The sequence below is a fragment of the Lutra lutra genome, chromosome 11 (assembly GCF_902655055.1).
Source record: "Lutra lutra chromosome 11, mLutLut1.2, whole genome shotgun sequence".
Lineage (NCBI taxonomy): Eukaryota > Metazoa > Chordata > Mammalia > Carnivora > Mustelidae > Lutra > Lutra lutra.
In genome coordinates, this window is record NC_062288.1 from 94857073 (window position 1) to 94879493 (window position 22421).

At 43.2% G+C, this 22421-nt stretch overlaps 1 protein-coding gene across 2 annotated transcripts in view; it reads right to left on the reverse strand.

The window, feature by feature from the left end:
- Positions 1-216: 216 nt before the first annotated feature.
- The window catches only part of SLC37A3 (solute carrier family 37 member 3), a 51116-nt gene continuing 28911 nt past the window's right edge, over positions 217-22421 (reverse strand). For both annotated transcript variants that reach the window (XM_047695222.1, XM_047695221.1), the window contains exons 7-15: positions 17193-17289; positions 15095-15179; positions 14178-14356; positions 11768-11909; positions 9764-9865; positions 9118-9165; positions 7957-8108; positions 2997-3062; positions 217-1620 (exon numbers count right to left, since the gene is read on the reverse strand). In XM_047695222.1, the coding sequence (XP_047551178.1) occupies positions 1528-1620; positions 2997-3062; positions 7957-8108; positions 9118-9165; positions 9764-9865; positions 11768-11909; positions 14178-14356; positions 15095-15179; positions 17193-17289 (964 nt within the window). In that variant the 3' untranslated portion in view covers positions 217-1527. The remainder of the gene's footprint in view (positions 1621-2996; positions 3063-7956; positions 8109-9117; positions 9166-9763; positions 9866-11767; positions 11910-14177; positions 14357-15094; positions 15180-17192; positions 17290-22421) is intronic.

Genomic DNA, 22421 nt, shown 5'->3' on the forward strand with positions numbered 1-22421 from the left:
GCAAGTCATCCAAACTTAGCACACTCTCGCACAAAGAAGAAGGGATGGTGTTCACAGAACAGAACAGAGATGGGGCCATCAGGAAGAAACTAGCTGTACTATGCGGCAGTACCACAGGGTCAGTAAATGGCCAACCGCAGGAGATTAGACGGCATGAATCATACCCTAGAACGAGAAAGTCAGAGTATGTATTTAAATAATCAGATGGACAGGTTATTTACTATAAAAGTCAGTTTATTTTCCCTTCCTGTGTTCCGTATTTTCCCTTTTTTTTGTCAGTAATGAGGCATTAACTGATTGGAAATCTCCTTGATTAAATAACATTACCAAGTTCATAAATTCACACACCACATTTTAGAGTATAAAGCAAGAAGTTGAAAAATATTCCCTAACCCAACACCAATTAGGCAGCCCTCAAAATTGCACATTTTCCCCCTAGTTCGTGTCCATAATTTAAAATACATATACAGAATGACCTAAAAATATTGATAATTAGTATAGAATTCACAGCCTTGAAGACATACACGCTACAAACTTCTAAGGAATAGATACCTAGTCCCCAGGCCCTAGTAACCCATTGATGTGATTCAAGGTCACATACTTAACGCTTACTAGGACAAAAGGTCTTTCCTTTGTCTCTAATTCTAGTCTTCTGCTGAGGTAACTCAAGGAACCCAGTAGTGAGAAAGCTCAATTCTCTGAAAATAGGCCAAAGCCGATTAGCGTCCTAGTGGATCCTAACATTCCCAGAGAGCACATCTGGGGTTGAGGACTTCGGTTGTGAGCCACACCTTGGAATGTTCATGACAACATATGATGTACCTTATGGTCCTTGAAAGGAAGACTGAGTACTTCCAGGAGTCAAAGTGACTTGTGAATGAAGACAGAAGAAAACAAGATGACAGTAATTTAAAAAGGTATCTCTGCTTCTGGAGCTGACTAACTTTAGATCAGATACAGAGTGACTGAGCCCGTCACCACGTAGTGCGATTTTCCCACCGCTGTTAACAAAGGGGTTCTCTGTCCAAGGCAGGCTTGTGCTTGATGCAGTGTGTGCACTCTACCAGGACTGGAGGCTTCAAAGCCGAACTGCTCTCTGCAGACTCATCATCAAAGCAGAATCCAGCGATCCTCCCCTACTCATGGAGCCCATCATTGATGCAAACCACGTGCAACTGTCTGGTGGCCACTGAACTTTCCAGGCTGGAGAATTGGGGTCCAAGTCCAAGACAGTAATTCAGGTTACAAGGATAATCTCAACAGGCCAAATAAAAAGGCTGGCAGCTTCACAGGCCACTCAGCACGTTTGCGAAGCAACAATGAAAATCACCCACAGTAACTCACGTAGTGTAGAAAAACAGCCCAGCCTTCCCCACCGGTCAGCAGCTCAAGTGGCCGACACTGCTGAAAGAGGCTTGACAATCTGAGGTTTTGCTAGAGCTCCTAAGACAACTCCCAATAGGGTGAATTAAAAGAAATAACAGTCCTGATGTGTCTCCCATTGTTCTTCTCTTCTGTGGGCAACACTCACTCACTCAGTACGTGAGCTTGTCGTCTTTGCATGAGATAGCAGATTTCCCTCACTATTAATGGCGAGATAAATAAAATTGTACAACTTGTCTGTGAAGAGAAAAAAGCATTAAATATGCAGTGGCAATTTAATTAACCCTGTTAGAGCACCATGAACGTAATAATGAATGTGGACAATTGCATTAATTTCGACTCCATACAAAGCTAACTCAATCTTTTCTAATGAATTAGAAAAAAATTTTGAAAATCGAGGTTAATACATTTTTTAAAACTTTATGTTACATACTCTCCAGGAAAAGAACTAAGGCACAGAAAATTAAATAATGTGCCACAGGCAGAGCAAAAAATGGTACCGGAGCTTGCTTTATTTATTTTTTATTTTTTATTATTTAAGTAACCGCTGCACCCAGTGTGGGGCTCAAACTCCTGACCCCAGGATCAAGAGTTGCACGCTGTGCAGACTGAGCCAGCCAGGCGCCCCTGGAGCTCACTTTAAGAACAGTGCTTCTCATAGAGATCCAGTTTTTTTTCTAGTACGATTTCTTATATGATCACACAGCAGGTTCATCAGGAGACATGTCCCTCTTTAGCACAGATGTCAGAAGTAGAACACAGAGACATATGGCCCAGTCTTTAGAAGGCGGAAGGCAGTTAGGCAGAAGAAGCATCCTCTGTGACAGCAGAGTACATAGCCTTAAGGCAGCTCCAGGGAACTCGGGAGCTGAACTACCCCTGGGCTCCTTGGACAAGGCTAGAGGACCGTGGCTGGACGTGGGCCCCTTGAGGCTGTCTCCAATTAGGATGCACTAGATTTTGGGCTGGGATACAAACACATCCGCTCGTGGATGAAGGGATCGCCAAACCCTCTCAGGGAGACCTGTCTCGAGCACTACCTCACCAATAAAGCAGGAGGGTAGGTCACATACTCACTTAACAGAGAGCAACATTTTAAAAGTATAAGGCATTGTTCTGAATTGGCTATTTCCCAGAAAGTACACAATCCCAGCCAAGAATGTTTAAGGTACGACAAATATTTTCTCAAGAGACTCTCTTCATTTTAGAACCTACATACCACAGTGTTAATTATAGTAATGCTTTTTTTTTTTGAGCCCCGTGTTGCTTGGTGTATCCTGTAATTTCCTTCAGAATTCCCAAGCTAAATCTAGCAGATAGAGAGTACCCCAGGAGAGTACACCGATTAATACTTTCAGTAAATCTCTCACCACTTTTTCTAGAAGTATAAATGACAATATTCATTAGGCTCAGGTCAAGGGCAAATGAGAAGACCTGTTCCCACCCTGAAAAAAGAATTTGTCATTTAGACTCATGAGATGTTACTCTTCACAAAAGGCTCACCAACAGCAATCGACAATTGTGCTCATTTAAGAAGCGATCAGAGTAAATGCTTTGAACTAAATTTGTAAAAAAAAAAACCCACGAGTTAAAAAAGGCACACACTCACTTACCATGAGAATGAAAAAGTAGAACACCCACATCCATCCCAGGTTGTCCTGGATCAAAGACACTAAATACTACAAGGGAGAAAAAGAAATTACAATATAATCCTTTGTAAATTAATCAAACGAAGTAGCTGAAAGGGTAGATTAAACACAGCTCTTCCAGATAATGCGAAGGGAGTTAGGATTTGTAGAATGGTTTCCGGTTCGCAAAGCTTTCCCATGCGTGTTCCTACTTAAAGACACCTGGCCTTCACCTTGTAAGCCGGCAGAGTCCAGCACAAACACAGCAGAAGAGACGACATGACTACAAGGTTTATTTTTGTTCACTTTGCCAGTAAAAGGAAGATGAACATCCTCAAGCCACTTCTGCTTAATTGTTCTTTCTCCCAATGAGAGGTACTTTAATTGATGCTTTTAAAAACAGTTTGTCTTTTAAGCATGTTGCCCATTTTTCAATGGTGTTATTTAGACTCAGAGGATTTCTATATGGCTTTAACATTCTACAGCAAATTCTTTTACTTTATTCCAATCACTGAAAAGAATCTAATAATAGCATTTGGCCCATTTTCTTTTTCTATTATGATAAAATGTATATGATAAAAGTGCCCATTTTAACCATTTTTAAGTGTACAATTCAGAGGCGTTACATACGTTTACGGTGTTATACCACCATCCCCATTAACTATTCCCCAAATTTTTCATCACCCTAAACACCAAGTCTGCACCTATCAAGCAATAACTCCCCACCAGCCCCTCTTCCCTGGTAACCTCTGAGAATTTGCCTGTTCTAGAGATTTCATGTTCAGCGGAGTCACACAGTGTGTGTCCTTCCGGGTCTGGCTTATCCCAGCGTACTGTCTCCAAGGCTGCGGCACATGTTGGAAGAGCGTCCCTTTTTACGGCTGGATAATAGTCCACACTGTGGACATGCCCCCTTTCGTCTGTCCTGTCATCAGCTGATGAACGTTCGGTTTGTCTCTACCTCGTGGTTATTATGAATAACGCTGCCATGAACACTGGTACACACATGTCTGAGTCCGGTTTCCAGTTCTTTAATTCCTAGGAGTGGAACTGCCGGGTCACACAGTAATTCTGTGGCTAACTTTGTGAGGCACCCACCGAGGCATTTTGCACAGCAGCTGCACATTTTACATTCCCGCCAGCAACGGAAGAGATCCAGTTCCTCCACATCCTCACAACTACTTGTTCTCTTCTGTCGTTGTTCTTAAAATGACAGCCATCCTAACAGGTGTGCAGTGGTATCTCACTGAGGTGTTTTTTTTGTTTTGTTTTCCTCACTGAGGTTTGGATTCGCATTTCCCTAAAAACTAAGGATGCTGAGAATCTTTGCAGGTGCTTCATTGCCCGTTTGTACATATTTGTCACGAAGATTTGTCCCTACAATTTCTTCTAAGAGGTTGTATAGTTTTTATTCTTAAGGTTAGGTACTGATCTGTTTTGTGTCAGTTTTTGTCTCCGCTGTAAGGCAAGGGCTCCCCACCTTCAACCTGCGCGTGTGTATCCAGCTTCCCCAGCACCATTTGGTGAAGAAACCATTCTTTCCCCATTGGATGGTCTTGGCACCCTTGTCAAAAATCAACTGACCAGGGTGCCTGGGTGGCTCAGCTGGTTAACCGTCTGCCTGCAGCTGAGGTCACAAATCCAGGGTCCTGGGACTGAGCCCTGTGTTGGGCTCTCTGCTCAGCGGGGAGCCTGCTTCTCCCTCTCTCTCTGCCTGCCGCTCCCCCTGCTGTGCTCTCTCTTCATCAAGCAACTAAATAAAATCTTAAGAAAAAAAAAAATCGACTGACCACAGATGTTGAGTTTTACCCATGTGCTTCCATCACACACTACCAGTGAAATTTATAAGCGGAAGAAACCAAAAGCAAAACGAGTGAGTAATGTAGCGTAGATTACACAATGGAAAGCAAAAAAGCAGAGGTCTAGCCGCCTGCTGAAGGGCTCATAGCAGCGCTCCCAAGTCTTTCTAACACTTTATCTTTCTTTTAAACATCTTCATTGACATATTCACCCATTTAAAGTATACAACTCGGGGCGCCTGGGTGGCTCAGTGGGTTAAAGCCTCTGCTTTCAGCTCAGGTCATGATCCCGGGGTCCTGGGATCGAGCCCCATGTCGGGCTTTCTGCTCAGCAGGGAGCCTGCTTCCCCCCCCCCCCCCGCCTGCCTCTCTGCCTGCCTCTCTGCCTACTTGTGATCTCTCTCTGTCAAATAAATAAATAAAATCTTTAAAAATAAATAAATAAATAAATAAAAATAAAGTATACAACTCAATGGTTTTTAGTATATTTACAGAACTGTGCAACTATTACCATAATCTAATTTTAGGCCATGTCTGTCACCAGCCCCCTCCAAAACATGCTGTGCCCATCAACAGTCACTCTGCAGAACCACCTGACCCCAGGCAACCACTAATCTAATTTCTTTCCCTATAGACGGGCCCATTTCAGATAGCTCATATGAATGAAATCATTCAAGTACACGGTCTTTTGTAGCGGGTCTTTCACGGAACCCACTACTTTTTAGATGCATCTATGTAACATCTGTCCATTTCCACTCTTAAGGGTCAGATACCGTCTTCAACGGCCAAATACTGCTCTGTTGTATGAATACGCACATACCGCTTCTCCATTCCTCAGTCGACGGACATTGGGTTTCCCACTTCTTAGATGTGAGGAGTAACCCAGCTACGAACACACATGTGTTCAGGTGTTTATGTGGACATTTTTTGTCATGTTTTCTTGGACAGATGCCACGATTTAATCTACTGAGCCCCTATGTGTTAAAAACATATGAAGCCACTGGGATCACAAAAATGAAGGAAACAGTTCCTGTTCTCAAGGACATGCAGAAGCTGGCACGACAAACCAGCAAACGTGATCTACCGTGACAAGCCCTCTGGTAGAAGTAGGCACCAACCTCTATGGAAACCAAGAGACCAACTCATTCTTGTGAAGTTAAGGGAAGGTGGGGAAAAAGCTGTTTGGGGTAAATTAGGAGAGCTGGGACAAAGCTCATCAAGTTTCTAATATTAAGTCACAGAGTCTGGAATCTCATGCCCCATGCAATGGGAAATTATTCAAAAATCAATATGGAGGAGGAATGAATAAAGCCTAACAATGATTTACTCCAGATCTTATTTTCCCAACCACCAAAGTGAGCCTAATGCTGACCCAAGTTCATAGTTAGGCATCCGAATACTGGCAGGTGAGACATTCTTAATACAAATAAACTCCTAGAGGAGCACCCGGGTGGCTCAGTCGGTTAAGCAACTGCCTTCAGCTCAGGTCATGATCCCCAAGTCCCAGGACTGAGTCCCGCATCACACTCGCTGCTCAGCGAGGAGTCTGCTTCTCCCTCTGATCCTCCCCCCTTCTCTTGTTCTCTCTCTCTCAAAGAAATAAAAATCTCAAAAAAAAAAAACAAACTCCTTGAAATTCTCATTATATAACCCACCTGTCTGATTAATGAAGAAAACATCAGGGAGAAAGGATAACCGAAAATACAATAATATCAGAAAAGGATATCCAGTACAATCACCCCTTACTTTTATATAAAGACCTCTGAACTGAAGCCAATATCATTTTTGGCTCCTACTCCAACACACAATAAAGTAAGCACATTTCTCCTACTTTTGCTAGGTTTTTTTTTTTTTTTTTCCCTTCAGTCTCATAATCAAGTACACTAAGCATATCAATCCTATCACTCATTCATTCTATAGTCATTCAACAGATGTGGACACTTCTACTGTGTGCCAGACATACCGCGCCCCCTCCCTGCACATACTGCGGCTACCATGGAGCATAGTAACAAAGAAATACATAACATATGGCTGGGTAGTGATGAGCATTAAGATGGCTTATTTTTCTCAATATTGGCTCTCTCATTAACCACCAGCAATCAGACGTTGCTGCTCTATCCCCACAGATCAAGCAAAACAGCAATATTCAAGGCCAGTAATGACCTGAGTGTCAAAACTAAGAGACTTTTTCCTCCCATTCTCCTTCTCTGGCCCCTTTACACCTCTGATCTCACTGACTAACATCTCCCCTTGCCTAATGGCACTGCTGACTTCCTATGTCTTTGACCACTGGGCAACCCCTGAAGTCTTGCCTGTATTTTCTTTGACCATTAAACATCTCATTAACTTTCAAAGTTTCATCTATTTTATCTAATGCAGATGATTCTCTGATGCTTATTTTTGCAAAATCAGCCCTCAATGTCCTGGAAAGGTATACCCTAGGAGAGGCATGAGTCACGACTGTCCTGAGGAAGACAAGGCTGAATTTAAGCCTTCAGGTAGTTCTGACTACTTACTGTAGGCCAGTCTTAGCCTAGACAATCAATTCAAGTCTAGCGTGCATGCGAATCACCAGGAAGCCTGCTGAAACAGATCTCCAGGTTCTAATTCAGCAAGCCCGTAGTAAGCTTAGTGTTCCGTTCTTTAAATAACCCAGATGATTCTGACACAAGACATTATGAACCTCCATTTGAGGCACAGTCCCTGGAAGCAGAGAAAGTGACTGAGAGCAGCTGCCGAGTCCATGGAAATTTCTAGTGGGATCCACGGGAAGAACATGTGTGTCTGGTACGGGAGAGGAGGTAGGGTGTGCATGCCACATGGGGGATATCGAGATACTTGTCTCATGGCCCCTCGGCGGGCCAAGTTCAGGCTGGAAAGAAGGGAGCAGCAAACTGGGACTGAGGCTCTGTCTTATGAGGTGTCATCTTATTTCCAGACAGGAAGAAACTGAAAAATGAAAAGGGACCTTCCACATTACGTCCCGTCAGCTGATCCCAGAGAAGATTAGGAACCTAAGGTGGACAGAAAAGCATACTATGCGGTACAAGAGTGCCACCTGCTGTGGCCCAGCGGGCAGGTGTAAATTCCTCCACCGACGAGAGACTACTCACCCCTCAATTTCAAGCCCTCTCTTGTCCCCTCACCTGGCCCACGGCAGCTCCAATGCTTCCAGTTCCGTCGACAATTCCTGTGACGGTCGCCAAAGCCTCACTGCTCCCTTGGATCAGCTCCTGGCGACCCAGGTCCGCAGAAATAGCAGAGCTAATCATGTTAGAAGGTCCGCCAATAAAAAATCCTGAGGTCATAAACAAAACAGGTTCTCATTAAAACACTATTCATCGCACTGCTAGAAATCCACTGGACGAGGCAACTCTTATCCCAACAGTTTAATCAGTACATTGGACAGAAACAGCAAAAGAGGGAAGAGGAAAAAAGTACAAATGAAAACGTTTCCAGATCATGTCATCTTCAAACTAGTTAGCATCCACTTTCCTGAAAGCCCTACTTGAATTATATGATACTCTGGTATCTTTTATAAAAACCAAAGATGCAGGTAATACAGTAACTATACAGCCTTTCTAATCCTGTCAAGGCTGCATTCAGTAATAACTAATTACACTCGCTTGCCAGCTTCTACTATGCTAGAGTTGTTATCAACTGAGTATCTGACTACCCAAATTCAACCACACATACTGGAAAAAAAAAAAAAAGAAAGAAAAGAGAAAAGGCTCTGTAAGCAGTGCAGACGGTTCTAGCAGCCACTGTTCTCCGCGAGGCTATCCAAGGACTGGGCGGGAGTCGGCCCACGTGACTCGGTCCACAAGGTAGGAATGAGTTCCCTGCGCCTCACGTACCATGAGCCGCCCTCAATATCCTGAGTAGGAGCTAAAGTTTAAAAATCCTCTTTATATACCATGGTCCCTAATTACACTCAACTGTTTCATCTGGTGCTCACATGGAGAAATACTGACCAATTCCAGCACAGGAGGAAAAACTTTTGGAAAGCTGGGGAATTGGTTTCCAATGTGGCGTCTTCCTAAACTACCTCCGCAAGTACTACGGGAAGCTGCAGCAGCAAATCAAACATTTCAGAAAATCTCTGTCGAAGGGGACTGCTTCTGTAGCAACAGGACTGAGGAGGTCACATAACAGCAGAGAAACAATCTGAATCTGAAGTAGGAAGCTTTCCTTTATAATGAAGGTTTCAGTATTACTCAAACTGAGGGAGCACACGGTTTCCCTTTCTTCCTTTTTATTTACAGAGGAGCAGGAACAGTATAGTGCAACAGAGCCACACCACGTACCTGTAACTGCCATCAGAAGTGCATTAATGGACTTATCGTTTGGAGAACCTACGAGAAAAGACGCAGAAACAGCATGCTGACTTTAAAAGCAGATTACACAGGCCCCCACTGAACAGCACAGAAAGATCTGGATCTCAGTGACCTCACAGATCACTCCCAGAGACAACAAAGGGACACAACTCTTTCACCGCCTACTCCAACTTTTATTTGTCATGTCTGCCTCTTGCTGGCGCTCGAGCTAATGAGACTTCTAAAAGCTACAGAAAAACTCTACTCCCATCTCGGCAGCATCTTCAGGGACATATACCAAACCTACTAATTACCATCTTTCCTCTTTTGAAACCCTTTCCCTTTTATTGTTTTATTGGCTCTAATGCTGGCCCTCTGGAGCCTACCCTCAAACAAAGCATATACACTCCCAAACAAGCTTTTAAACAAACCAACAAAGCCAAAGAGATGCCAGTTTCCTCCCCAGCACAAATAAAACTACGTGATGATACTTTCACCAGGCATTTACAGGACAATACAAAGGTCTCCTATCAGCCTTTGTAGCTGGTCTCAAGCATCTCCCCAGGGTTGATAGCTGACTCATGGCAAATGCCTTAGTCCTGAGAGATCAGAAAAATAATTGCAAGGGAATACTCACGGCTATATCCAACGAGGGACCCAATGGCCAGAAGCAAGCTGAGAGCTAAAACCGGTGCTCTCTTCTGTAATACGTCAGAGATGAAACCTTGCAGAGTCCCACCTGCAAGTACCAAGAGCGCATCAGAACCAAAATCCTTTATGATTTAGCTCCATTACCTTTAGCTTGCTCCCCACGTGCCCTCTCCCTGCTATCAGGATCCTGACACTGGTCTATCCGAAAAGATGGCTGACTCTCCGAAACAGCTTCCTCCACAGCTTCCTTTAAGGAAGACTACCCGGCCGTTAACTGCCTCGATGGCTGACGGGGCCAGGACACCATGAATCAGACAGGAAAATAAGGAAAAAAGAAAAAGTCATCAAAACCCCCCACTGTTCCTTGCTGTTCTCCCTTCTCAAACCAGCTATGAAAGCTTTTCCTGATTTTTCTGCTTTTTATTTTAATTTTCTTTTTTCATTTCTTTTCTAAGAGAGAAACCGCCCATGCTTGTGTGAGAGCAGACAGAATTTTTTTTTAAAGATTTTATTTATTTATTTGAAAGACAGAGAGAGTACAAGCAGGGGAGCAGCAGAGGGACAGGGAGAAGCAGGCTCCCCGCCAAGTTGAGAGCCCGATGTGAGGACTTGATCCCAGGACCTTGAGATGACAACCTGAACAGAAGGCAGACTTTTAACTGACTGAGCCACCCAGGCACCCCCGAGGGACAGAATCTTAAGCAGACTCCATTTTCTGCGCAGGGCCCAATACAGAGCTCAGTCTCACCACCCTAAGATCCTGAGCTGAGCCAAAATCAAGAGATGGACACCTAACCAACTAAGCCACCCAGGTACCCCTCTGCTTTTTATTTTACTTTATTTTATGATTGTTTGTTTGTTTATTAAATATTTATTTATTTGACAGCGAAAGAGAGATCACGAGTAGGCAGACAGAGGCCTGGGGGAAGCAGGCTCTCTGCTGAGCAGAGAACTAACTCGATGCGGGGCTCGATCCCAGGACCCTGGGCTCATGACCTAAGCTGAAGACTGACACTTAACAACTGAGGCACCCAGGCGCCCACTGCTTTTTATTTTTTTTTTTTTCTTAAGATTTTATTTATTTATTTGACAGACAGATCACAAGTAGGTAGAGAGGCAGGCAGAGAAAGAGAGAGGAGGAAGCAGGCTCCCTGCTGAGCAGAGAGCCCGATGTGGGGCTCCATCCCAGGACCCTGAGACCATGACCTGAGCCGAAGGCAGAGGCTTTAACCCACTGAGCCACCCAGGTGCCCTGCTTTTTATTTTAAAAGATGACTCATTAGGGGCTCAGTGGGTTAAGCCTCTCAGGGTCCTCTGATCTCAGGATCCTGGGATTGAGCCCCACATCGGGCTCTCTGCTCTGTGGGGAGCCTGCTTCCTTCTCTCTCTCTCTGCCTGCCTCTCTGCCTACTTGTGATCTCTGTCAAATAAATAAAAAATCTTTAAAAAAAAAAATCTGCTGTGTGCACCAGAGCAGTTGCAAAATACTCACAGAAATCAATTCCCACTATTATTCCCACCTCTATGATCTGACAAAATCTACACACTAAACTAATATTTTCCCTTCTTTGGCTATGGGTGGTGGGAAAGGTGGGAAGTAGATAAAATGAGCACATTCACATTTTAACTTGGATCTCCAGTATACAATTAGCTTTAGACCTAAGATATCACTAAAAGTGTGCGAAAGGGTTACATTTAAAGAGATCACAGAGAGAAACATCCCTGTGCTTCCCAACACAAAAGAACTGATCCATAAACAAAGAACCGAGAAGAAAAGAGCTCTAGAAATCACAGGACTGCCGCGGGCTGGCTCTTCTTTTCCATGGATTCTTTTTTTTTTTAAGAGTTTAGCTGTTAACTGGTAGGATGGTTTAGGAAAAAATGGTTGTGGACTAAGTAATAAAACTTAAGATGATGTCAGATTTCATAACCCAGTAAAATACTACTAGCGACTAACTCTCATTATAGAAAAAGATGCATCTGGCATTACCTATAATTCCTCCAACATCGTACCAAATGGACAACTTGTCAGCTTCAGCCTCCTTCCATCCAAAGTTGTTACTCAGATAAAAGGGCAACCAGAAGAAGAAGGAGTAATTTACTAACTTCAGGCAGGCATAGGCCAGTGAGTACTACAAGAAAAACATTTGACTGTCAATAAGGAACAAACAAGAGCACAGCAGGACACAATTCTTAATGTAATTAAAAAGCAAAACCATACACAGAAGTTTGGGAAGAAGAGTACGTGATTTTAAAATTGCACACATCTATAAATTCCCATTTGCCTGACTTTACCTAGTTTCCCTCTTCTCTTTATCCACATTAGCTTCCAGAAAGGCATGTGCGGCAGGCCTCTGGAATAAAAATACATAAGACTATTTCTTAATTGTCTCCAGTTTCTTCTCCTTTCAGTCCCCCGGTAGAAGCAAACCAGTGTTTTGAACCTCAAAGGCAGAGCACACACTCACATTTCTTTATTTAGACAAAGATAAAAGGTATTCATCCCTATAACTATGATTAACCATAAGCAAAGAAAGCCAGTAAACGTCACAGCTTTTATTCCAAGCAGCCCCACTTTTTTGGTTCTTCTACTTCCTGCGACGTTAACATTATGAACAGTGGAGAGCAATGTGACAAAACTGTAGTTTCGAGGTCTAAGAAAAGAACGGACATCACAACTACTTTCACGTTATGGTTTCCAAAAGCCTGCTATTCCGCCAACCAGTGAAAAAGCAAGAAGCATCTTTGGTGAGTCAGAAATGAAAGAACATGACCGTCCCGGGCCTTGCGCCTCTACTTGGAGGAATAAAAGTTGCAGCTGTCTTAGGAAGGCAGCAGCGCTAAGACTCCTATATTCAACACATTATTAGCAGGAAATCCTGACATTCAGCATCAAAGGAAAAAGGGGGAGGAACAGAGAGGCTGACTTCAAAGGGTGTCTGGCTAGTATATTCTTTTCCCTGGAGCGGCCTATACTCCCTAGGTATCACTTGTTTTAAAACAGCTTCCCCTAGAGAGCCAAATCCCAATCATGAGGGTGTTTTTGTCCAGACAGCCTGCTACAAAGACAAAGGAATTAAGTGAACTCGATTTCCTCTGCGTCCCTGCCCATGTCAGGGAACAATTGCTTGTGAAATACAAAGGAGTAGCAAGAGTTTCATATTTAGTCACAACAGATGTAAGCTCTGTCCCAGAAAGTAAACTCTTACCAGGAGAATATTTTAACAACTACTTAAAAACTACCAATCTTTAGTATAAGAACAGGCCTCAAGAAACTTGCATTTCGCTAGTATAATACATTGTCCTTCGGTTACAGAACTGTGGAAACTTACATTCTAACTCATACTTCACTACTGTTTGCAAATGTCAGTCCTGGCAGCCTGGGGGCACAGGCAGAGGGAACTAATAAGTGCGAAGGACAACCACCTGCTGACTCTGAATCTAGCTGAGGGGTGATATTTGTAAAGCACCACTAGACAATAACATAAACAAAACCAGGTGCTTATTCAAAATACAGTGACCCAACTTTATAGACCCGAGGGGTAGACCGGTTTACTTTCTGCTCCGTGGGAAGGGGAACTGAAGACACAAGGATGGGCTGAGTGACTTACCCCAGGCCTCACAGAGAGTTAGTGGGTAAGCTGGAAATATAACCTAGGCCTCTTAACTTCCACTCTCGTGCCTGCGCGCCCAAAACATCAAGACAGAAAAACTGCAGCAGAAGGGATTTAGTTCAGATGTTAGACAGTTTTCCTGACTGTAAAGGTTTTGGAAACACTGGAATGCATTACCAAGAAATACTGTGGAGTACTGTGTTCTGCACCTTTGAATAAAAGGGTAATTTTTTTTTTCTAGAATACAGGCAAATAAGGCAGACTTAAATGAACCATTCAAACCCCCTCTTGGTCGCATGTAATTTATAATATTTCAACAGGTCAGAAAGAGCGTATTTAGAAACATTAATTCTGCCTTCTTACTTGAATGCAGGGTCAGGGTCAGCCAACTAGAGCTCACAGCCAAACCTGTCCACACCCATTTGCTCCATACCATCCAGGGTTTCCTGTGTTCTACAGATGCGAGCAGCTGTGGCAGAGACTGTGCAAACCGCCCTCCTTCCTCCCTACCCCCCCCACCCCGCCCCAGAAAGCTGAACACATTTACTATCTGGCTCTTCACAGAAAAGGAACACCCAACCCTGAATTAGAATGCAGATAAAATTTCAAGTTGTGCCACCCTAGATACAAGCTGAGGGGCACTATACAATATTCCTCTGAACGTATATTCCTAAATAAAGTATCAAAGAGAAGCTAAATACTTCAAGATGCTTTATGGCAGGTAGAGGTAATATCCAGGATTTAATATCTCAGGAGCTGTGGCAAGGAGATCTGAACAGTCCTTACCGGGATAACTCCAGGAAGACAACAGGCCTGGTAAAAGCTTACTGCCTTGACCTGGGTAACAGTACTGCCTTCTTGGATGGAATAATTGGGCTCATATTCATCTTCATTTTCAGCACCATTAATTAATGGCCTGTGTGAATCTTCTTCAAAATTTTCTTCTGCCTCGATACCTGGGAGACCTAAAACAATAACAGCCTCGATTTATAGCGTGCCTTCTAGATGCCCGGCCCTATGCAAGGTGCTCTGCTTGTATCAATTACTCATGGGGTCGAAACTACTTTTATCTCCACTTTACAGAAGCAGCAACTAAGGCTGAAGGCCAAGGTTAACCAAGGTCGATTAAGACTGCACAGCTAATAAGCAGATTCTACTTTACCTGGCTTCAAAGCAATGCTTTTTCTAATGACATTACACTATCTCTATTGCATTTAAGAAAATGTAAATTACACACTATTAAACTGACATGTCTCTTCAATTACACGCAAAAGACAGAATTGGACATCTATTTGCTTCTGTTTTGCTTGTATGTAACCACAGGTAAGTATCAAACTAAATTACTTTCAGGTAAATATCAAACTAAATTACTTTTATGAAGGGAAACAAATCTGTCTGAAGGAGTGAAATGAGAAACAGATCATGCTAATTTCCAGTCAGTGTCTCAATCACAAAACTCATTTGCAAATGGAGAGTTTTCCCTGAATCTAGGAAGGTGAGTCTTGCTCCCCTCAAACGTCTGCAGCTGTGCTCGGTCAGTCAATAGGTGTCTCCGGGACACAAACAGCAAATACCACTCCTTCAACCCCCTGAAAGGAGCTCACAGCTCTCCTAGGGAAAAAGAGACTGGCTGTGCCGGCCTCAGATTTCTCTTCGCCCGTAACAGCAAGACATGCTGAATGGGAAGGACAGCTCCTCCTCACCAATTTCTTCTGGTGACACCAGGAGTCCAAAGAAGATGACGATCCCACCAGCAAACTGCACAGCCGCTGTCACCAGAAAGGCATACTGGAAAAGAGAGGAGAGAGGTGTTGCTTACACATCTGGGATACTGGTTAGACCACGTTCTCTAGAAGCACACGTGGGGAAGGTAGGGGATAGGGGGCAGGGGGACGGGGGATCGGGAAGGAAATGAACACTGAGTGCTCAGGCCATGCCAGGCACGGAGCTGTTTCACTTGTGTTTTCCACGCATTGTCCCCCGGCGGCTGAGAGAGGCCAGTTAAGGTCCCAGCCGCACTGAGTGTTACCACCACAACTGTGAAATTGGGACTGGCTCCAAAACCTCATTCTCTGTCCCACAGAGCCTCCCACCAGAGACAGTATCTGCCCTCGAAAATATTCTCTCCAGCTGAGGGGATTAAACAATACACCAAACAATAGTACAAGGCTTCAAGTAGGCGAATAAAGGAAAAGGCCCAGTCCTAATAAGAAACACAGACAGAAGGAAACAGCTAATGATGCTGGTGCAGCAACACAGTGGCTATAGGAAGAGCTGAGAAGGCAACTGACGGCCTGTCCCAGCACGCCTGAAGCAAAGGGATAGGGTGCGAATGACAGAGAAAGCCTCCTGCATGGTCAAAGCAGGGGCTTCTGCTGAGGGACAACTGAGAAAACCGCTAGGAAAACGTGCAATCAAGATTAAAGAACCTCAGGGGCGCCTGAGTGGCTCAGTGGGTTAAAGCCTCTGCCTTCGGCTCAGGTCATGATCCCAGGATCCTGGGATCGAGCCCCACATCGGGCTCTCTGCTCAGCGGGGAGCCTGCTTCTCCCTCTCTCTCTCTGCCTGCCTCTCTGCCTACTTGTGATCTCTCTCTCTCTGTCAAATAAATAAATAAAATCTTAAAAAAAAAAAAAAAAGATTAAAGAACCTCAGGGGCGCCTGAGTGGCTCAGTGGGTTAGTCTCTGCCTTTGGCTCAGGTCATGATCCCAGGGTCCTGGGATCAAGCCCCGACATCGGGCTCTCTACTCACCCTGCCTCTCTGCCTGCTTGTGATCTCTCTCTGTCAAATAAATAAATAAAATCTTTAAAAAAAAAAAAAAAAACAAGAAGCCTGGAATAAAGTGAGTGGGAATACAGGAAGGACTTATCGAGCCATTCTTCTGAGACCAAACACTTGATCAACTAGTTCAAGATTTACCTACTTTTTAAATGAGCAACTTACTTACTTTTAGTTATTTAGGTTTTTGAATACATCACACTTTCACGTGATCTAAGCAACAAAAAGTAGATGGATAGTAAACAACCTCCCCTTCCACCTCTTCTCCCGTCCACTGAATTCCCATTTTCCTAACATATAACCATTGTTGCTATTTGATTTCTACTTTCCAGAGACTGTTTTAGAAACATACAGGTCAATACCAATACATACTCTGATTCTTTCTCTATTTTATAAAAATGGCATCATTCAGCCCACATTGTTCTGTACCCTGGCTTTCCTCACTTAACAAACCACTGAGAACTTTCCCTACCAAGACCCAGAGCTCGGGGCACCTGGGTAGCTCAGTGGGTTAAAGCCTCTGCCTTTGGCTCAGGTCATGATCTCAGGGTCCTGGGATCGAGCCCCGAATCGGGCTCTCTGCTCAGCAGGGAGCCTCTTTCCCTTCCTCTCTCTCTGCCTGCCTCTCTGCCTACTTGTGATCTCTGTCTGTCAAATAAATAATAAATAAAATCTTTAAAAAAAAAAAACAAAACTACACATTCAAATCTTTTACCTCTTTTTCTGTGTATTGTTGGTCTTATCCATTTGCAGGCATGCTTTACTTATTAGGGAGATTAGCTCTTGATCTGTAAGATGAGTTGCAAATACTTTTTCCCAACTGATTATATTGTCTTCAGACTTGGGTATTTTTCCCGTGAATAAGTTCTGTGTTTGAAATTCTCAAAAGTTTGTCTATTTTCAATGTAAGCCTTGCCCACCCAAACACAGTTCTACACAGTTCTAAATGGCCACAGTATTATTTCTTAAAAAACAAAACATATTATATGTACTCAAGAAAAAGCTAGAAGGAAATACCTACCTCGTAACCGTACTGCAGAACAGAAGAAGCTAGGCATGCTCCCAAAATATTGCCCACCGAAGCACAGGCGCTCCAGAGACCAAACACAACTCCTCGTCTAAGAGAACAGGGACACAAAGAAGACAAGAGAATCAGAAGGAATTCTGGTGCAGTTCAAATACAAAATGGCCAAAACACTGAAAGTTCACAGTCCAAAGAATCGACATTCTATATTAAGATTTTTTTTTAAAGTACACCCAAACAACAAAACATTCAGGTCACTTAAAGATAGTATTAAACTAGGGGCACGTGGGTGGCTCAGCTGGTTAAGCATCTGCCTTCAGCTCAGGTCATGATCCCAGGGTCCCAGGGAGTCTGATTCTCCCTCTCCTCCTGCCCTGGCTCTCTCTCTCTCTCTCTCTCATGTTCATACTCTCCCCCTAATAAATAAAAAATTTTAAAAAAAGATAGCTATTACACTAAAGTTCAATTTGGGGCGCATCACAAGCCATTGCTAAGAGAAATTTGAAAGTAGCTACAGATTAGGAGGAAATATTCGCATACTGCTTATCTAATAAAAGACCCCCTTCCAGAATATAAAGAACTCTCAAAAATCAGTAATACAGGGGCACCTGGGTGGCTCAGTGGGTTAAGCCTCTGCCTTCGGCTCAGGTTATGATCCCAGGATCCTGGGATCAAGCCCCGCATCGGGCTCTCTGCTCAGCAGGGAGCCTGCTTCCCTTCCTCTCTCTCTGCCTGCCTCTCCGCCTGCTTGTGATCTCTCTCTGTCAAATAAATAAATAAAAATCTTTAAAAAAGAAAAAAATCAGTAATACAAAAACAAACAATCCAGGACACTGGCTGGCTCAGTAGGTGAAGCATGCACTCTTGATCTTGGGGTTATAAGTTCAAGACCACGCTGGGTGTAGAGATTACTTTTTAAAAAGAAAACTAAATCGGGGCACCTGGGTGGCTCAGTCAGTCAAGTATTTGCCTTTGGCTCAGGTCATGATCTCGGGGTCCTGGGATCGAGCCCCATGTCAGGCTCCCTGCTCTGCGGGAAGCCTGCTTCTCCCTCTTTCACTCTCCCTGCTTGTGTTCCCTCTCTGGCTGTCTCTCTCTCTGTCAAATACATAAAATCTTTAAAAAAATTAAAAAATTAAAAATTTAAAAAATTAAATCTTAAAAAAAATCCAATAAAATGTTAAAGAGTATGAATGTACAATCATCTCAAGATAAAAATGTTTTTGAAGAGAGGCTTCATGCAGACAAAAACATGACGCCAATAAGCACCTAAAAAGGTGTTCAACATCATCAGACATTAGGAAAATATAGATTAAAACCACAATGAGGTACTACATACCTACTAGGATAGCTAAAAGTGAAAAGACCACACGTGTTGGCAAGAATACATAGCAGTTAGAGCCCTTACACTCTGCTAATGGGAATTTAAAATGGTAAAACCACTTTAGATGAGACCGCCAGTTTTGTTTTGTTTTTCGAAGACCTTATGTATTTGTGTGTCAGAGAGACAGCGCCCAAGCAGGGGAGTGACAGGCAAAGGGAGAAGCAGGCTCCGTGTCAAGCAGGGGCCCTATGATGTGTGACTTGATCCCACGACCCTGGGATCATGACATGAGCCTAAAGCAGACACATTTAATGGACTGAGCCACGCGGGCGTCCGACCACCAGTTTCTTAAAAAGATAAACATTCACCTACCACATGACCCAGCCATTCTACTTTGACATATTCATCCAAGGAAAATGAAAGCATATGTCCATACAAGGATTTGGACACAGACGTTCACAGGAGCTTTATTTGTAATAGCCCAAAAGTGACAACAACCCGAATGTTCATCAACAGGTGCAAAGATAAACTGTGATACAACAGATTCCTGCTCAGCTATAAAAAGGAATGAACTATCGAGGGACAGGACATGACTGGATCTCAGAATAATTACACTGAACTAAGCAGATAAGAAATAGTATATACTGTATGGCTCTACTTATATGAAATGTGAGAAAATTCAAATTAATCTAAAGTGACAGGGGCGCCTGAATAACTCAGTCAGTTAAGCATCTGCCTTTAGCTCAGGTCATGATCTCAGGGTCCTGGGATCGAGCCCTGCGTCGGGGGGATGGTGCAGTGGGGAGGTCCCCGCTCAGCAGGGAGTCTGCCTCTCCTTCTCCCTTGTTTCTGCTCGCTCTCTCTCTCTCAAATACATAAATAAAATCTTTAAAAAATAAATAAATAAGCATTAATCTACAGTGACAGAAAACAGATCAATAGTTGCCTATAGATGGCAATGGGAGGGAGGGAGAAGGTAGCAGGAGGTGGGAGAGAGGAACTACCAAAGGGCATGAGGAAACTTTTGGGGGTGATGGGTATGTCCATTGCCCCATGGTGGTTTTAGGAAGGTATGCAGGCTGAAACTCATCAAATGGTACATCTTAAATATGTGCAGCTTATTACATACTTTAATAAAACCATTAAAAACAAAAGGAAAAGAAAGGATGAGTGGACAGAGAATCTAGTGGAAGGAAAACTAGCTATTACAACAGTCCTGGAGAAAAATTATTAGCTCTGAACAAAGGTAATGGCAGTAGAGCTAGTAAAAGAAAGAGCAGTTAATTTTTTTTTTTAAAGATTTTATTTATTTATTTGACAGACAGAGATCACAAGTAGGCAGAGAGGCAGACAGAGAGAGAAGGGGAAGCAGGCTCTCCACCGAGCCAAGAGCCCGATGCGGGGCTCGATCCCAGGACCCTGAGATCATGACCTGAGCCAAAAGCAGAGGCTTAACCCACTGAGCCACCCAGGCGCCCTGGAGTTAATTTTATTTTAGTAATCTCTATACCTAACGTGGGGCTCAAACTCACGACCTTGAGATCAACAGTCACATGCTTTTCTGACTGAGCAAGACATGTGCCCCATATTAATTTTTTAACATCAAAACTTGTATTTTATTCTATTTGATACATATATTTATTTATTTATTTTTAAATATTTTATTTATTTATTTGACAGAGAGAGAGAGATCACAAGTAGGCAGAGAGGCAGGCAGAGAGAGAGGGGGGAAGCAGGCTCCCTGCTGAGCAGAGAGCCCCATGCGGGGCTTGATCTCAGGACCCTGAGATCATTCCCTGAGCCGAAGGCAGAGGCTTAACCCACTGAGCCACCCAGGCACCCTGGAGTTAATTTTATTTTAGTAATCTCTATACCTAACGTGGGGCTCAAACTCACGACCTTGAGATCAACAGTCACATGCTTTTCTGACTGAGCAAGACATGTGCCCCATATTAATTAATTAATTAAGGCAGAGGCTTAACCCACTGAGCCACCTAGGCACCCCGTCTATTTGATACACATATTTAAATGTGTTTATTGATTTATAAGGAATTTCTACGCCCCACATGGGGCTCAAACTCACAACACCGAGATCAAGAATGGCTTGCTTTTCTGACAGAGACAGCCAGGCACCCCTCTATTAATAACATACTATGTTATGTCTAGATTTTTTAGCTCCTTAAACATTTTTATAACCTATTGAAACAGAAGGGGTCCTAGAAACAAACAGGAAGACAACACAGCAGAGTGAAAAATTTAGCCTTTGTTCAGAAGTCCTGGCTCTGTGGCTTCCAGCTGCACGATCTCAAGCTTGGTGCTACCCCAAGTGTACATGTTTAGTGTGACCTAGCCCAAATCCACTCAAACACTGTGACGCTGGGGGCGCCTGGCTGACTCGAGTAGCAGAGCATGAACTCTCAGGGGTGTGAGTCTGAGCCCCACAATGGGTGTAGAGATTGTGTATGAATAAAACCTTTTTAAAAAATAAAAACTATGATGGGGTGCCTGGGTGGCTCAGTGGGTTAAAGCCTCTGCCTTCAGCTCATGTCATTGTCTCAGGGTCCTGGGATCGAGTCCCGCATCGGGCTCTCTGCTCAGTAGCGAGCCTGCTTCCTCCTCTCTCCCTCTCTGCCTGCCTCTCTGCCCACGAGTGATCTCTGTCTGTCAAATAAATAAATTAAATCTTTATAAATAAAAAAATAAAAATAAAAACTATGACCCTGATAAAGGAGCATGATTCATCCAAAGTTAACAGCTTTAATTTAAGGCAATGTCAACAGATCACTTAGATCCCTGGGGCCCCAAATTTTTCTACCTGAAAAACAAATAATTTGAACTAGATAATCTCTATGTTCTCCCCAGTACTCAAACACCCTGCCTGTTCCTCTAAAATATATAAAACCTAGCAAGAGGGTCCTGGAGAAGAGTCAGAAGGTCAGACTCTGAATAACACTGGCTGACCAAACATGATTTTAGAAGAAACTAGTTCAGGGGCACCTGGGTGGCTCAGTTGGTTGAGCAGCTGACTCTTGATTTTAGCTCAGGTCGTGATCCTGGGGTCCAGGGATCAACCCCCATGTTGGGCTCCATGCTCAGCAGGTAATCTGCTTCTCTCTCTCCTTTTGCCTCTCCCCTGGCTCATGCTCTCTCTCATATAAATAAAATTAAAAAATAAAAAAAATTAAAAAAGTAAGGGGCGCCTGGGTGGCTCAATCAGTTAAATGTCTGCCTTCGGCTCAGGTCATGATCCCAGGGTTCTGGGTTTGAGCCCTGAATCCGGCTCCCTGCTCAGTCGATAGCCTGCTTCTCCCTCTACCTCTGCCCCCTCCCCACCTCATGCCCTCTCTCTCAATCTCAAATAAATAAAATCTGTATTTTTCAAACTAAATAAATTTAAAAATTAAAAATTTAATTTAATTTTAATTTGTTTAATAAATAAATAAATTTATAAATTAAATTATTTTAAATTAAATTTCAAATAAAATTTAAAAATTTAAAATGTTTTAAATAGGGGTGCCTGGGTGGCTCAGTGGGTTAAAGCCTCTGCCTTCGGCTCAGGTCATGATCTCAGGGTCCTGGGATCGAGCCCCGCATCAGGCTCTCTGCTCAGCAGGGAGCCTGCTTCTCCCTCTCTCTCTGCCTGCCTCTCTGCTTACTTGTGATCTTTTTCTCTGTCAAATAAATAAATAAAATCTTTAAAAAAAAATGTTTTAAATAAAACAAAATATGTGTCCAAGCAATTATCTTTGAGTGACAGGATTTCAAGTGGTTTGACCTTCATTTCTCTTTGTTCATTTATATTATCTGGTTTATCCACAATAAACAAGAAGCCTTTGTCTAATTTTTAAAAAACATGAATGGAAAAAAATTACTTTGAAAATCTTGATAAAAAATAAACAGCA